Genomic DNA, 17,407 nt, shown 5'->3' with positions numbered 1-17,407 from the left:
GCTGTGTCCACATCAACTAAATAAAGTGAGCAATTATCTGATGAATTGCTGCTGAAGAGAAACACTTGATTCTTTACCACATTACTAAAAGAGTAGATTGACAAATAAAGAAGAATATATCAGGCTTGAAGGTTGGCCAAAAATTGCCAGCCAATACTCTGGAAGTTTAGCAACAGGGAAATATCATAAGGGTTTATTTTAATCAGCCGTGTCACAGTGCCCAATCCAGAGCCTGGTGTAGTGTAGGCTCTCTGTAAAGGCAGAATCAAAGTTGAATAATGTTTTTAAAAATGTTTATAGGCCCACTGTGAACATCCCAGTGTTCCTTCAGCTGAAGTCACTTCATGTTGACTCAGTACAATCTGCCCTCCAAGCGAAAGTGTAAAATAAGAAACCGAGGCTTAGATGCTTCAAACACCAAAGCACCCTCTTCTTGTATTCCCCCTAATTATTAGTAGAGTAAGGTGTTTGCCTATTATGAGTCTCCCAGTGCTTACATATTTGCAGGAAATATGCCTCGTCCTCAAGTATTACACTTTCTGCATAATCTAGTTTTATCATATAGAAATTCCAAGGATTTGTGAAGGTGAAATGACTCTGAAGTCCATTGGATGAGGCTTATTAAGTGGCCCATTTCTTCTGAAATTCAGGGAGCTGAACTACAGTAAGAAGGATGGATGGTCAAAACACATATTATGTAATTTTTAGTCACTTGCACATGACTAAAACCTTAACCATGGTCAATGTAGGAGAAAATGATAATGATGTGATTTATTTGTGCTCACGTTACCATCTCCCCACCCAACAGTGCCTTAAAATAGGTAAAACGGATAAACTAGTAGCACCCTTTGTAAAAACATTAATGCCCACTTTCAAAGGAAAACAAAGTAAGGAAAGGAAAAAGAAGATCTGAAAAGGAACATCCAAAGGTGGGGTCTTAATTCCATCTGTGCTCATAGGAGACAGGGGGTGACATCATTTGGTAGAGAGGATGTCTGAAAATTCAGACTCTTGAAAAGAACAACGTCAATCTATTCTCACTTTCAAAATGTGGAAAAGAGGAATGGTAATGACAACATTTACCATTTATTGAGCACTTCTTATGTGCCAGGTTCTAACCTGACCTGAACCCTAAAATAATTTCTCTTAATCCTTAGAAGTTTGATGTTATTATCCCAATGTGTATGAGGAAAAAACTTAAAGAAGTTAGTATTTGCCTACCCTCCTACAGCTCATGAGTTTTCATGGTTTCTCGAGTTGTTGGGAAGATTTGCTAACGCTGGTGGTCTCACTGTGCTTTTTCACTGGGGCATGTGGTTATGGGTTAAATAGTGGTGGCCTTGGCTTAGGGTTAGCAAAAGTAATATTAATAATAGCTGCAAGTTATTGAGTGTCCACTGTGAGCCAGTCTCTTCACACTGATCATCTCTTAATTTTCACCAAATTATCTGCAAGGAAAGTTTTATCTTTTCATTTCCAGAGAGGAAAGAAAGTTTCACTTGACTGAGGAAACTGAGGTTTATGTTGCAAGAAAGTGATGAAACCAGGATCAAAGCTGGCTTTGCCCATCCCCCAGCCTGTGTTCTTTCCACCTTCCAGGCCCTGCCGGCTGTCCTGTGAGGATAATTAGCAAACGCAGACGTGCTCGCTCGCACAGAACACGCTCCCTCTGGTGGAAGTCAGAGAGGTACACAATGAGGCCCTTGTATGAGTCAACCCTTTCTGGGTTTCAGGAGAGTCTAACCTTGTTTCTTACTTTGTCATCTCCTGTTCCTTAGCTAAAGACCCTAAATATGCATCTTCTATTTGTGACTCTGTTTTTCTGTTTTGCTTATTATTATTAAAAATAGCTGACAAAACAAACAGTAGGGTAACTTACAAAATATGAATGAATGACACATCCCCACAGTCTCTCCTTTTTTTGTTTTATTTTGTTTACTTTCCCATTTTAGACACCTTGGGTGGTTAGCAAACTCTACCAGAATATATCTTACTTGTTTTCAGGATCTGTCAGAAAATTGTTATGTTGTCTTGGATCCTGAGCCTGCTGTTTAGCCCACACCCTTGTTTGGCATGAGGTGAGACTAGGAATAAGAGAATAAGCTGTTGCTTGTATAACATTTCCATAGAGAGGAAGTTATTATATGACACCCAAGTGGAGAAACTCTTCTTCTTAATCCAGGATGACTGAGGAGGCCAGCGCTCTCCTTTCTGCTCTGGAACCATGAGCCTGCATTCCCTCGCTGCCTTTGGCACCCTGGCTTTCTGCCTTCATGTTCTGAATATGTTGTTTTTTTCTCTCCCGTTATGCTGTAAACTTTGTGATAGTGGGGACTGAGTTCCCTAACTGTTTTTATCCTGGTTCTAGTAGTAACTGGTTTTCAGTCAGGCTTGGTGGAAACAAATATAAAGAAGATAAATAGATTGGATATGAGTTTAAGTACCTGACAAGGAATTTGGACATTATTTTATAGTCCAGTAGTTCTCAACCTTTTTTTTTCTTTTTGCTAGGCCAGTACCTGGCGATGTGATACACTCTGACCAGTGATTATTATCCTCTTTTCTTGAGTGCATGCGAGTGTGTTTTGGGAGGTGGGGAGAAGGCAGGCACAGGCAGCCGTCTAGTAAGAAGTTCCAAAGAAAGGCATCAAGTTTTTGAAAAAGAAAAAAAAAAAAATCCCCTCATGGCATGTGAAAGCCATCCTCCCAGCCCCGACCAGGGCAGTGGAGAGAGTGAACAGCCACTGAAGTTTTTGAGTGGGAGCATGGGAAGATGAGACGTATTTTTGGAATGTCATTGCTCAGGTGTACTGGGCTGGGAGTAGGCACGAACTCAGACATAGAAGGAAACTGTAGTCCCTTTGTTTTAATGCTGTGAAAATCTGAGCTATATTGTGGTTAAGGAGCTGAAGAGGAGGGGTGAATGTGAGACATACAATGAAGGAATACTTGATAAGAGCAAGAAAGAAATAATTATTACTACCTTTAGAGAATCTGATCTTCCCTGATGGGGAAAGAGCGATTCCATTAACAGTTACAGGGCAGTAAAATGGAAAACCCAGGGCAGAAGACGTTTTCACTTTCTTAAGTTGACATCAGTTAGAATTAACTATTGTTTAACTTTCATATTTGTAAATAGTTTTGTAGTCAAGCATTCTTCCTTACAAATATTTATTTTGTTGGAGGATGTTTGCTAGGTACAAATAATTTGATGGCACAACTGTTTTTGCACATGTTTCATCCTCTCTGAATTAAGACCCTTTCTTTATTTTTCATGAGATCTTTATTGATGCTAACATGTGAGAGCATATACCTTACAGAAATATGTGTGAGTGAAAACAGTTTGAACAGATGGAATTAGTCAAATTCTCTTAAGTTCAGATTCTTGTCTATAGATCAGTTTCTACAATCCAGATCTTAGTCCTTTCTTTTCTGTGGAAAATATCCCATGGCTTAATGGGGCAGATACTCTTCAAAGATAGCTGTCAAATCCTCTCCTTCCTTTGTGCATGTGCTGCTTTTTTCTATCAGGAGGTGGGTGCTATCTCTGTTTTTCTAAATCTTGACAGGCTTTAACCAATAGGAAGTGGCAGAAGTGAAGCTCTGCTGCTTCAGGGCCTTGCCATTAAGAGGCCTGGCAGTGTCTGCTTTTGCTGTTTTGGATCTCAGCCTCGATGCTGTAAGGAACTCTAGGCCATCCTGCTGAAGAGGAAGGTCACGAGGAAAAGCTCTTGAAGATCATAAATCATGGAGAAGGAGATGGCATGTGAGGGAGAACCAAAAATGCCCCAGCTAAGAGTCAGCACCACAACTGGAGACATGCTCAGCCCCTCCACCCGCTGAGTGCACCACATAGAGCAGACACAATCCAAGCAATAATAAATCACTGTTTGCACCATTAAGTGTTAGGGTGGTTTGTACATATTGGTTAACTTACTCACTTATCTACTTAAAATTCCTTTTTATCATGTAATGATTAAAAGAGAAAAATAAATGTAGGTTACAATGCATGATAATAAAACAAGCACTTATGTGAACTCCCCAGGTGAGAACTAGAATATTTACAAAACTATTGAAGCTAAACCTGTGGCCCAATTAGAGATAATCACCATCTTCAATTTAGTTATCCCCTTGCTTAAAAAAAAAAGCATCATCATTTATCTGTCACCAAATAATGTAGCAATTTATTGGAGCAGGAATCTTTGAAGAAAACTGTATTCTGAGTCCTATCTCTTTGTTAATCTCTGAAAAGGAGGATATATGGGGATTATAGCTTAACTTCAAGATCTGAAAGAGAGATTTCAAGTGTATGACTCAGAGAGCTCTGCGTGTGCCCCCTACCTCTGGGAGTTGAGTGGACAGAGATGGACTGGCTAGCTGCTTTCTTTGATGGCATAGCCAGGCAAGTTTCTGTTGCTGAGGGATTAGCCTGAATTCCCAAGGTTTATCAAAGAAAAGGTAGTGCTAGAGTTTTTCATGGACCAAGGGCATTGAGAGAGAGAGAGAGAGAAGTTTTTAGTCATGACCAGTATGAGCATCCAGAGGGCCAAAGAGACCCCAGCAGCAAGAAACCAAGTTCTGAGGTTCTCAAGGGTTGGTGAAGGAAAATCAAATAATAACCCAGAAGACAGACTCACAAGCTCAGTTAGGGTAACTGCAGGACAGAGGGCTCCAATGATACAGATCTCTGAAAAGCCCAGGAGAGCCCCTACAAGATAGTTTTCTTTAAACCCCTGCCATGTCCAGAAGGCCTAAAGACAACTCACAATCATACTAGTCCAAGTCACACATTTCTTACACTCTTTCATCTCTTCTCTCTTTGGGCAGAGAGAGGAGATGAGCTGACCCTCTTGCTGCTCAAAGTGTGGTCCCAGGACCAGTAGCAAGAGCATCACTTTAGGGCTTGTTAGAAATGCTGAAACTCAGGCCCCACCCAGATCTATTGAATCATCTGCATTTTAACAAGATCTCCAAGTGATCTGAATATGCATTAGGGTCTGAGGAGTATGGAAAACCCAAGTTGGTGTTCACAAATTGGTGGAGGTGCAGTGGGGAAATCTTCCTGGGAATGCGAAAAATCAACTGTCCTCCCCCACTTGAAATAGAGGAAAGCCTTTCTCATTAACCAAATCTTAGAAAGTGGGTAATTAAAGTAAAGTTGCATTTCATTTACATCCCTCATGTTGTGTGTGTTCTAAATATCAAGCACAGGCATTTGATAAATGCTAGTTTATTTCTTTCCTTTTCCACTTTTATAATAGTTGTTTCTCAAACTGTGGTCTGCTTCAGAATCTCCTGGGCTGCCTGAGCTTCAGAGCTAATGACTCAGACTTTGGACTCCACATGTTTTGGTTTATTTTTGTTTTTTTTAAGAGAAAGAGTCACGCTCTGTCGCCTAGGCTGGTATGTAGTGGCATGATCTTTGCTCACTGCAGCCTTAAACTCCTGGGCTTAAGCAATCCTCCTGCCTAGGCCTCTCAAAGTGCTGGGACTGTAGGCATGAGCTGCTACTCCAGGCCTCATCTGCAATTTCTATAAACATCCTAGGTAATTCTTATACACTCTAACACTTAGGATGACTGATCTAGCACTCGCTGGGTTCCTAGACTTTGCCCTGTGGCTGCCATTTCTTTCTCACCCCAGTGTTCCTGTATTATTACTCTAAAGCTGGTCACATCAAAACCATGGGAGAGGGGAAGACCAGCAATGAGAGGAAGGGAGGGTAAATTCCATAATGTTGCTGAATGAAGACCATTACCCTCAATCTTTTCCCAGCTTCTGCTCTCTTGCTTTGTGTATACATAATCCCGTCTTTCTGTCCTAGCCCACCTGAGTTTCCTGTCTCCTAACCCTCTGATAGTCTTAACAAACACTAGGAAGCACAACCTGAAAATGGGGTAAATCCACTTGCCCTGCAACAGTTTTGGAGAGTGGGAGGACCAGCTCTCCCTGCCAGGGCTGTGTTTGTCGGTGGAGGTGTGCTCTCAAGCCCCGGTTGGAATGCCAAATGAATCTTGTTACAGAACCTAATGGAGTGTTCTTACTCACACTTTAGATCAGAACTGTGGACTGGTCTGAGAAAAAGACCAATATTAGCAATGGTTTTTAGTGAAAAATCTATCAATTTGACTTACGAATTTGGGAGACTTTAACCCATTTTCAAACAGGGGACTGCTTCTGATACTCTGTCAAAGCTTGCAGAAGTTAAGGGGAATCTGTTCATTCACAGCCTCCTTGGGATATGATAACGTCTTTCTAAACAAAAGAAGCTGAGAGACATCTCAATTACACCTATAGATGCCTCCGTCACTGGTATATGGCCACTCTGAATAACGATATGGCGTTAAATTCACCAGAAAGACCAGCTTGTTGTAAAAAGGATATTTTTGGTTCTGAATGCAATTCTCATTTGTAAAAAGGATTCCAGAATCAAATGTCCAATGATTTCTTTTTGTTTAAGACAGGCTTTGTGATATTTCTTAGGCTGCAGGGGAGGTGGAAGGCTGAAGGCTGCGGGAAGGTAATGGGCATGTGGAGAGCCCTGCTGGGGCTGTGTCTGAGCTCCTCCTGGGAATAGCTTTCCTAGAGAATGGGACTCCATGGCCTCCACATTTCTGAGGGATTGTCACAAACCTGTTTGCTGTCAGGAACAAAGCAAGAGGCAGAGTGATCCCAAAGCCCTCTTGCCCAGAATATCCTGCTGCTGACATGAAATGCAACTTACAGAGGAGGAAAGTGTCATTTTTACACACTTAACCACAGGTGTACAGAGGAGCCCTTGGTGTCTTTCTTATCTTTTCCATGAACATCTCACATCCATAGGGAGAGAAGCCAATTCTCTCCAACAGCCTTGGAAAAACACCTGCTCACCAGTGAAGGTTGTGTGAGTCCTACCTACAGTTTTATATAGAATTTGGGAAGAAGAAATTTGGAGGCCTTGATTTGGGAAACTGTGATGTTTCTCATATAAAATAGAGTCATGTATATTGCATTTTAATAAAATAATGTATTAGGTAGATAAATGTTATATATTATGCTTGAATATTTATAAAATATTTCTTCTCTAAAGCAATGTGGTTCAGTGAAAGAAATATGCATGTTAGCATGAGTCAGAGATAGGTACAAATTCTGATTTGCCTACTAGTGAGTTAAGTGTTTTGGGGCAAATCATTGGAAGTCTATCAGAAGTTTTCATCTACAAAACAGAAATAGTAATAGCAATCTCACAGAGCTATTATGGGATTAAATAATATAACAACATTTAGCATATACCTGCACACAACAAAGAGCCAATAATATTTGTTTAAGACGTTTCCAGCCAAATTCCATTTTCATATATACAGTAAGTTAAAAGCATCTTGTGTAACAAAATCAATTAATTGTGGTCACAATCTTAGGAATGTTTAAAGTACAGAATTTTATTTCATTTTTAAAAAAATGGAGTCAGGGTCTCACTCTGTTGCCCAGGCTGGGGTGAAGTGGCACAATCATAGCTCACTGCAGTTCCTGGTCTCAAGCAATCCTCCCACTGCAGCCTTCAGAGTAGCTGGAACTACAGGAGTGCACCACCATGTCTGGCTAATTTTAAAATTCTTTTTACAGAGATAAGGTCTCACTAAGGTTCCCAGGTTGCTCTTGAATTCCTGTCCTCAAGTGATCCTCCCACTTCAATCTCCCAAACTGTTGGGATTGCAAGTGTAAGCTGTCACATTCAGCCCAGAATTTATTTAAGATGGTGACCTACCCTATGGGCTAATGGAATAAATTTATTTTATATTTAATTAGGTTTCTTGATGGATTACCCATCGTGGAATGAAAAGTCAGGTCAAAACCTAAAAGGAATAAGAAAATCTCCATGAACTGTATATAAGTCTAAAAAATAATGTAATGATAGTGAAGAGTAAAAGATATTAGATTGAATGAAAAGTTGATTGCTCCCAACCTTCCTTTTATTTCCCGAACCTCAAATCAAGCTAAATCCCATTGTTTTTCATTTTGAGAATTTTCAGGAAAATAGGAAAAAAAATTCACAACGTGAGGGAAGTTGTAAGACATGGGAAATGATAGAGTGCTTTGCACCCAGGCCTGTGGAGCCTGACTCCCCTGCTGAGATGGTAAGTAGAAACCTCATTGGATTTTCCCCTCTACTTTTAGTTTTGAGGGTATTTTGAAACTTACCAAATGTTCTTATGTCTCTATTTTGTCACTGGACGACCACCTTGGATAATGGCTCTTCACTCCGGTCACACTTCAGAAGATGCCAACAGGACAACCGAGCAGCAGGTGCCCTGCCTCAGGTGGACAGCCTCCAGTCTTGGTGATAACTATACATTGTGTCATGTTCCACATATCCATATAAATCTCATACATGTTCACTTTTACTTTAAAATATTTATAAAAGTTTGTAATTTGAAAAATATTTACTTAAGAAGAACATATTAAGTGTCTATATGTGACTCTGTATTAAGTCAGCTTCACTAAACTGGAACTATGTTTTCCAGAATTCACTTTCCTGTATGTTTCAGGGTGAGGGATGTCCACAAGAGAAATTTTCATAAGATTTGGGAAACAGAAGAGAAGCCCAGCCATTTTTGTATGCTCTGAAATTTGGTGCATGGTGCCAGGCATGATGGCAGCCTGTGCATGCTGTCACTAATCTACTTGGCCTACCTGGGTGGCCAGGTGGATAGCACCTGGATCTGTAGCTTCTCCAGTTCTTGCTGGATTGTCTGCTCTGGTCACTCTGTTTTCTAGCTCTATGTCAATGGGGATTAGCTTCTCTTGCAGGTCACCTGTGTTGTGGGTTGGATGTAGTGAGAGACAGATATTGGTTCTAGTCTATCCTTGTTCTCTACCACTTTGCATCCAGCTGTTCTTCCCAACTACTGTTCCAGCTTGCCTATTGCAATCTCAGGCCCCACATCAGATGCAGAGAAAAGATCTAGCTACTTTGTTTTACATGACTCACAGTAGTACTGCTTCTCTGGTTGACCCCTGACTGATACAGCCTATATATGTCAGACACTGTGCTGTGTTTGGAGATAGCAATGGTGAGCCAGTTCAGTACCGACCTTTTATATAGAGCTTAAAGTCTAACTTAGGATATTATTATTACAATAAAAAGAAATAACACGTGTTCTTTTTAACTTTCAATCAAGCTGAGGGTGTTTAATAAGCTTTCATTTTTATAGCCCTTTTTTACTTTTCAAAGAGCTTTCTTGTTATTTGCTCACTATTACATCTTTAGAGCTGTGGAGAAGACTAAGCAGAGATTTAAGAACACTCCTATTCCAAGGTTGCACAATTTGTAAGTGGCAGGAATGTAGTCTTCTGGTTCATATTCCAGTGCTTGTCTTAATATGAAAGTTATGAAAATTAATCAAATTTTGTACTTTCTTGGAGCAAAGGTTACTATCAGATCAGTTGTGTCTACATTTCACCAAAATATTTACCAATCCAGAAAAAAAAAGCCAATATGAGATACTTGGCACCACGTAGGAAACCACATTGGATTTCTCAGTTTTCAAACAATTATCTTGACGTCAAGATGTGACCCTAGAAATATGAAAAAAATAAAATGTCATTTGTCTTGGTGACCTTTCCTTTGATGCTAAGCTTCATGTAATAGGCATCTACAGGTTTCACTTTTAGACTGTGTTCCTCCACAGAGTGGCAGGAGAGATGCTGAAATTTGTGCCAATATTTCACTGGAGGTGATCATTTTCAATCTATGTACACAGGGACACAGCTGGAGTGACAGACACTCCTGCCAATTATGCCACCTAGATGGATTTTGACAAAAAAAATGATAGTCATGACAGCATTTCCTCCAGAGCCTAAAAACTGTGAGTGGGTCAGAAGAGTTATCTAGTCAGCTCTAGATTCTGTCTCCTTCTAAGCAACCAAAAGCAGGGTTGTTCCCCTCTGTGATGTCATTCCCTGAGAGTCAGAGTATGTTTCTATCATCCTTAATGTGGTTTTAAAGACATTTTATTATAAAATTAATGTATGCTGTTTTGTAAAATTAAACTCTGTAGAAGGTTATGGAAAAAAAAGTACCTCCTGTTTCCCCTCCACTATTTTTACTTCCAAGAGTTAGTCATTCTCAAAAAGTTATGTGTGTGTGTATATATATATGTGTGTGTGTGTGTATATATATATAATATATAACTGGATATATATAATATATATATATAAATGTGTGTGTGTGTGTATATATATATTTTTCTATAATTTGGAGCTATTAAATATTTGAGGCCTATTTGTTATAGGTGTTGAGTTATATTGGCTAACAAACATGTATGTGTTACCAGGGACTAAAAGAAAACAAATATGTACATGTTGCCAGGAACCAAATAAGCTTTTGTCTGTTTTGTTCACTGCTATAATTCCAATACCATGAGTACTGCCCAGTATTTAGTAGGCATTCTGTAAATGCTTGTTGAATGAGTAAATAGGCTTTCAAATGTCTAGAAATGTGTGTGTATATATATATACACACACATATATACACACACACACATATATACACATATACACATATACACACACACATATATACACACATATATATACACACACACATATATACACACACATATATGTATACATACATATACACACACACACACACACACACACACACATTTCCAGACATTTTAAAGCCTATTTACTCATTCAACAAACATTTACAGAATGCCTACTAAGTACCGGGCAGTACTCATGGTATTGGAATTATAGCAGTGAACAAAACAGACAAAAGCTTATTTGGTTCCTGGCAACATGTACATATTTGTTTTCTTTTAGTCCCTGGCAACACGTACATGTTTGTTAGCCAATATAACTCAACACCTATAACAAATAGACCCCAAATATTTAATAGCTCCCAATTATAGAAATTTATTTCTCACGAATGTAGCACAGTTGGGCCATGAATAGTCAAGCAGGAACTCAGGAAGATAGAGGCACTGTATCACCTTTAAGAGACGGATTCCAAGTTTTTGGAATAGTGATCTCTAGGTTGGTCAGCGGAGAGGGGTTATGGAGGAGAGCGTGGGGGAGAATTTTTATGAGCTAGATTTGGGGGTTAGAGCACCACACATCCACTCCACATTTAATTGTCTAGAACTCTATGATTTCAATACACCATGTACGTGTGACCTTGGGCAAACTATTTAACATTTCTGTGCCTTAGATTCCTCATCTGTAAAGTGCAGATAATAAGAATTTGTTCTTTGTAGGGCTGTTGTGTTGATTAAATGATATAATACATATAAAACCTTTTGAACAGCTCCTACCACAAAGTAAGAACAACAAACATAGACCGGGGAATGTAGTCTTCTATTTGTGTGCTGGGAAAAAGAAGGGAAGATCATTTAAGGAAAAGGTAGTTGTTTCTGCTCAATAGATCTAAACTTGTTCCTTTGCACAAGTGGGATCAAATTTTAACTACTCTTCAGAAACAGTTTTTAACGTATTCCAATTAGTTTTCTATGTTAGAACTATAACTCTACCTATCATTTTTAACAGGTATTTAGTATTTGCTTCCATTCCATATAGATGTAACATAATATATTTAACTGTATTGATTGACATTTTGGTAGTTTCTAGTTTTTATATTACAAACAAAGCTTTAATTATTATTCTCGTTCACAGATAGTGGTGCATATCTACACTGTATGCTGAAAATTCTTGGAAATGAAATTCCTAACTTTAGAGCAATTAAATTTAGCAGAGTTTGATTGAGCAAAGAACAATTCTCAAACTGGGCAGCACTGAGAACCAGAAGTTAGAGAACTCTGCTCAGCACGGAGGTCAGGGAACATTTATAGACAGAAAAAGAAGGTACTCAAACAGCTTGCTTAGCTGCAGCTGGGTGCTTGCCTTATTTGGACATGGTCTGATGCATTGGTAGCCTATGACTGGCTGAAGCCCAGCTACTGTGATTGGCTGAGATTCAGTCTCTTGTTACTTGTAATAATTCCTGAGTTAGACTTTCAGTTTGTTTAGGTGCTAAGTTAGGTAGCAGTTTGTTTTGTAGGAAACTAAGGTACTAGGCATTCTCAGGCCAAATTTGTTTAACTTAACACCATATGACAACTAATAAAAACATTTGGCTACCAAATGCAGGAAAATTAGTCTTTTTTGAGGTCTTACGGATTAATTACAAGTCCAGCCTTATCGTTATTATATTATCTACTTTAAGGCAAAATGGGGGAATACTACAACTATTTAAAATTTTTTTTATCAGGGCAAAATAGTTCAATTTCTAAGGGAATAATATTAATAATAGCTGTGATTTATTGAATGCCCATTGTATGTCTAATTCTTATAGAAATCTCCTAAAATATTTAACAGATAATAAAACTAAGGATCTTAGAATTTAAGTAGACTGTCTCACGTCACATAGGAAGTTTATGGTAGAGTTGCTAGTTGAACACAGTTGTGCCTAATTCCAAAAGACATTTTCTATGTGAGTCAGTTTCCTAAAGAGAAAACTAATGCTCCTCAGGACTCATTCTGCCATGAGATGGGAATAGAGCTTGAATTGGCCTGGTTTTAACTGCAGTACTACTCCCACCTCGCACCTAGGAGTAGAAAGTTCCTACCTATCCCTCGGTCGTCAGTTCACCTTACCTTACCAGTTAACCCAGAGCTGGGAGGACCCGGGCTAAGTCAGCACCCAGCACCCAGGTACTTACCCGCTTGCAGCATCTTCCCCACCCTACTCAGATTGCCTCTTTCTTAGTTTCATCCATGCAGGCTTCTCTAGGTGTGGTCTGTAGAGAACCATATGGAAATCATCTGGTACACTGGTTTAAAATATGCTCTGGGTGTTGGATTCAGTAATCTGCATTTTAAATAAGCTCCCCAGGTATTTTTATGTACAATGATTTCAGAACCACTTTCCTTAGCTTTTCAAGGGAGAGAGACTGTCTTATTCATTGTTCTTTCCAGGGGTTCTGATATTTATTATGTGCTCATTAAATATTTCTTAAGAAAAACTAATGAACCAGCTTGTAGTTCCTGAACAAAATCTGGCCTATCTCAGTAACCTTGGCACTGAGCACATGCTTAGTGCATCATAGGAATTCAATAAGTGTTTGATAAAAGAAGTTTTAAATGGATGAATAAATGGCAAGGAATTACTCATTTTGGACTGCTTCTGTTACTTTGAGCAATTCATAAAACCTCTCTGAACCTGAATTTCCACATTAAATAGATGAGATAATAAGACTCATTCCCAAATCTCGCAGCTCATTGTGAGTACCAAATCCTTAAATGAAATTATATGTATAAACCATTTAACACGATGTCTGGCATAGAGCAACTGCTGAATTACATGGTGTCCATTATAAAGATAATAATGCCTGTAAAAATGCTCCATAAAGTTCCATGCAGATATCAAGCACTACAAGCACTATGATTATTTCCATTAGGCACTTTAATCAAGCTGACAATTGTGCTTTGCTTGCCTATTAAATAGGTGGTTTCTAGGAATACCAGCAGGTGTTTGACATGCAAAGGGTTCAGAGAAAGCAGGAGGTGAGTTGCAACCCCTACTACTTGCTTCCTGTGTGGTCCAGCAGAAAATTTGGGCCAGGACAATATCTAGACTGATTGACTGACTCACAGAAGCGGCGGCATCCTCCCTTGAGGAAGCAGCTGTCTTCTTAGCCAATTCTTCCAGAGGACTATAAAAGGCACTCCTGGTCAGGTTGGGAGGGGAAGGAGCTGATGAGAGAGCACAGGCTTGACGAGTAATCTCCAAGTATTTCTTGCCCTACAGTGAAAATAAAACAGAAATTTCACATGAAGAAGTCAATTTCAGGCCCTGGTTTTTGATATTTTGCCAGCATGAGGGTTTTATCATCCTTCCACTGACAAATCACATTTTGATCCACTTCAAAGGGCTTTTCCATTAAAGTAACAAATAGCTAGAGCTTAAGGGAGCCCTCATGTCTGCCACACATTTGCAAAGCTGCTCTGTGGGTCTCAATGGAAGATTTCAGGTTTAATGGATTTATTTTTTTTTAGTAAGCTACATGTTTTGGGGCTAGTGCTTAGAAGTTTTGGACGATGACAAAATTGTCTGAAGGAAGGAATTGGCAGTGGACATATTTTAGCTATAAGTGGAATCCTGTAGTTGAGCAAATACTTCCCAAGAAAATTCATGGAAAAAAAATGACCATCTAAAGGAAAAAAATCAATCATAAAACTAAGCAAATTCTGTAAATCATACAACATGACTATCAAAGAAGCAAATACTAGTTAATGTATCATATGTATTTCAGGACTCCCACTCATCCACACAATCTTCAGGGAAATTTTTTTCTGTAAAATCTCTACAGTTTACTGTCATGTTCTATGCTGAGTGACACTGTTCCACAGGTCAAGTGTAATTGGAGGAGAAATGGTGCCCAGAAAGCTGTTCGTGTAGGCTGGCCAGTGACCTACTACAGGTGTGGACTGGCTCAAGGTGATGAGCTAGTCAATCGGATATACAAATAGAAGGAAGTTGCAACTGGTGTTCAGCACAGCAAATTAATCTGAGCATAGTGTGGCCATATTGGCCACATGCAAACTCCAGGCAGAAGATGCCTGGCTGCTAGGAGAACTTGAAGCAGGTATACAGGGAGGTCACAGTGACCCCAGGAAGCTGACAGAGTGACCTTTGTTCCTTATGGCTTTCCAGTTCTGGATCCTGGAGGCTAGTCTGTTCTTTGCCCTTGTTCTGAGGTTGCTCCAAGATTCCACTCTGTATAAAATTCCCTCTTGCTTGTTCAGATAAGTTTTTGTTCTTCTCAACCAAAAGAAATCTAATGAGAGTCAATTTCACTCACTTCCCTAACCTCACGTCATGCTTTTCTCCCCTTTGCTCTCTGCCCTTTTTCTGTGTTTGGAACAAGTTGAGCTCTTGCTTTCTTCCAGTCATTTGTGTTTTTATTCTCAATACCTGGAATGCCTTTCTCCCAGCTCTTTGTACATGGGATTCATTCTTCTCCCTGCATCTCAGCTCTAACCTCCCCTCCCCAGAGAGGCCTTCCCTGACCACTCACTGTACAAGGTTATTCCCCAGTTATATTCAGTCTCCTCATGCTGTTTATTTCCCTCATAGCCTGAATCACAATGTATTCTTTCCCATGGTCTTTCTCACTGGAATGTAAACTCTACAAAGACAGGTTTATACAAAGACAAAGCCTATCTGGCTTGCTCACTGCAATTTCTTCTCTAATCAAGATGTTGTTAAGGGTGTCATTCATTGCATTATGTAAAGTCTTCTTTATTTCTTTCTGGATTTTTTTTTTTTTTTTATGGAGTTTCACTCTTGTCACCCAGGCTGAAGTGCAATGTTGTGATTTTGGCTCACAGCATACTCTGCCTCCTGGGTTCAATCGATCTCCTGCCCTAGCCTCCCAAGTAGCTGGGATTACAGGCACCCACCATCACATTCGGCTAATTTTTGTATTTTTTATAGAGATGGGGTTTCACCATGTTGACCAGACTGGTCTTGAACTCCTGACCTCAGGAGATCCACCCGGCTCAGGCTCCCAGAGTGCTGGGATTACAGATGAGAGCCACCATGCCTGGCCCGTTCACAGCAATTTCTTAGTGCTTGTGAGAAGCATTCAATAAATATTTGTTGAATAAATTGTTGAATGAGTGGGATCCTGATAAATTTCTTAGTTCCAGACGCTGCTGAGGATAGGCCTCGGTACTTGTGTACTGTGGGATAATTCTGTGCCCTTGTATTGAACTCCTTCTTCTAAGCAAGTTTGAGTGTGAGTTCTATAAAATCAAACATGTTTTGATAATTTTTCCCACTAATTTATATATAACTATGAGAGAAACATTTAATAAATATATAAATATTTGCTCAAATAAACACTGTTGCACATACAAAGATATGGCGCTATCAAATACAACCATTGGAGGCAGACAGCTTTCCCAAGTGGAAGCTTACAATTGTTCATTGGATGATATTCAAAATTCCTAATTAGGCATATGAAAAACAGTGCTGTTGTTTCAACCTTCAGTTTGTTTGAAAATTCAGTGCACAAAGTCATATATCCCCAAGGCTGTGTATGTCAAGCTAACCTGACAGGGAGCTATTCTGTTTGTGCCAACTTCATGCTTGAATTTCCTCTAAACAGCAGTGATTTGTCTAGAAAACCTCTCCTATCTCTATGTATGCAGAAAAGCTATACTCACTGAGATGCCTAGATTTATTGTTGATGCATTATTATGGTCTTGAACTTCTGGGCTCAAGTAATCCTACTACCTTGGCCTCCCAAAGTGCTGAGATTTTGAGCCATCATCCCTGGGCAAATTTTTTTTTTTTTTTGCTTATGAATTCACCTTACATACATATGTAACATAATAGTTACATAAACAATTAAATATATTTTATATACAAGGCAAATGATATAATCTTGCATTTCATGTTTTAACAATCTCTTTTTATTTATTTACTATATTGAATTTGAGCTGGACATATGGGATTGCCCATTTTACAAGTAAAGCTCAAGAAGCTAAATGCTTTCCAGGGTTTACAATGAGTGAGGGGCAAACACTGGGATGAGGGACTCCAACCATCCAACCATCCAACCATCCAACCATCTTATCAAAAGAGTAATTAAAAATTATTCATGCAGGATTTGCAAAGAAAGTAGAAAAACTAGGTTCTGCACCCTTAATCCAACACCTTCCTCAAGGATATAAAAGAGTTGAGGTTGAAGAAAGGGAATGAGAAAGTATCCTTGTGGAAAGTTTTTGGAGGCCTGTGGCATTTTCCTTCCTCCTCCTTTCAGGGATGTAGGTTGGGAAGTGCTTTCTTTTCACTTCAAGTCTAATGAGAAGGGTTTTGAAGGGAGTGAATTCAAGCTTGCTACGTGTCTCCTGGAATGTGAGGATACACAGGAGACTGGTGGTTGACTCGCACTGAGAAAAACAAAGGCAGATATATCAGGAATTGCTTATGATATCAGAGTGAGGACAGTGGGCAGCGCTGGAGCATGGATTGATGTGGGAAGAATGTACGAGCTCCTGCTGGCCAGGTGGCTCCCACAGAAGGCAGCCAGGTGAAAGCTATATGAAAAACCCTTCCCAAGAGGGGGGCCTGCCAGAATGAGGAGATCAAAGCAGTAGGAAGCTATGGGTCTACACTAGGGCAGGGAGGTAGGAAGTAGAGGATACAGAAAGGTTAGTTGGAGTGTGTATCACCCTTGAGGAAATGGTGCAGTTTAGTGTTCAGCTCTAATGATCCACTGTGGTCAGAAAGCACCAACGTTAGACCACAACAGAACTACTCTAGCAAGACCTTTTTTTCTTTTTTGTCTTCACTTCCTTGCCAGCCTGCACCTTTGGGTGGGGATACTGTGGTAAAGGTTGGATGGGTGAAAGAATT

General features: G+C 39.6%; 1 protein-coding gene across 8 annotated transcripts in view; it reads right to left on the bottom strand.

Moving 5' to 3' along the window:
• Positions 1–8,793: 8,793 nt before the first annotated feature.
• Positions 8,794–17,407, bottom strand: part of LOC105486358 (DNA damage inducible transcript 4 like) — a 92,472-nt gene continuing 83,858 nt past the window's right edge. For 3 of the 8 annotated variants that reach the window (XM_071093255.1, XM_071093254.1, XM_071093256.1), the window contains exon 6: positions 13,432–13,783. In XM_071093255.1, the coding sequence (XP_070949356.1) occupies positions 13,445–13,783 (339 nt within the window). In that variant the 3' untranslated portion in view covers positions 13,432–13,444. Of the gene's footprint in view, positions 9,556–12,701; positions 12,780–13,431; positions 13,784–17,407 lie in introns of those variants that run through there. The other 5 variants (XM_071093259.1, XM_071093260.1, XM_071093258.1 and 2 more) reach the window with 4 other exon arrangements.

The sequence above is a fragment of the Macaca nemestrina genome, chromosome 3 (assembly GCF_043159975.1).
Source record: "Macaca nemestrina isolate mMacNem1 chromosome 3, mMacNem.hap1, whole genome shotgun sequence".
NCBI lineage: Eukaryota > Metazoa > Chordata > Mammalia > Primates > Cercopithecidae > Macaca > Macaca nemestrina.
The sequence above is the reverse complement of the archived record's forward strand: the minus strand, read 5'-3'. Positions and strand labels throughout refer to the sequence as shown.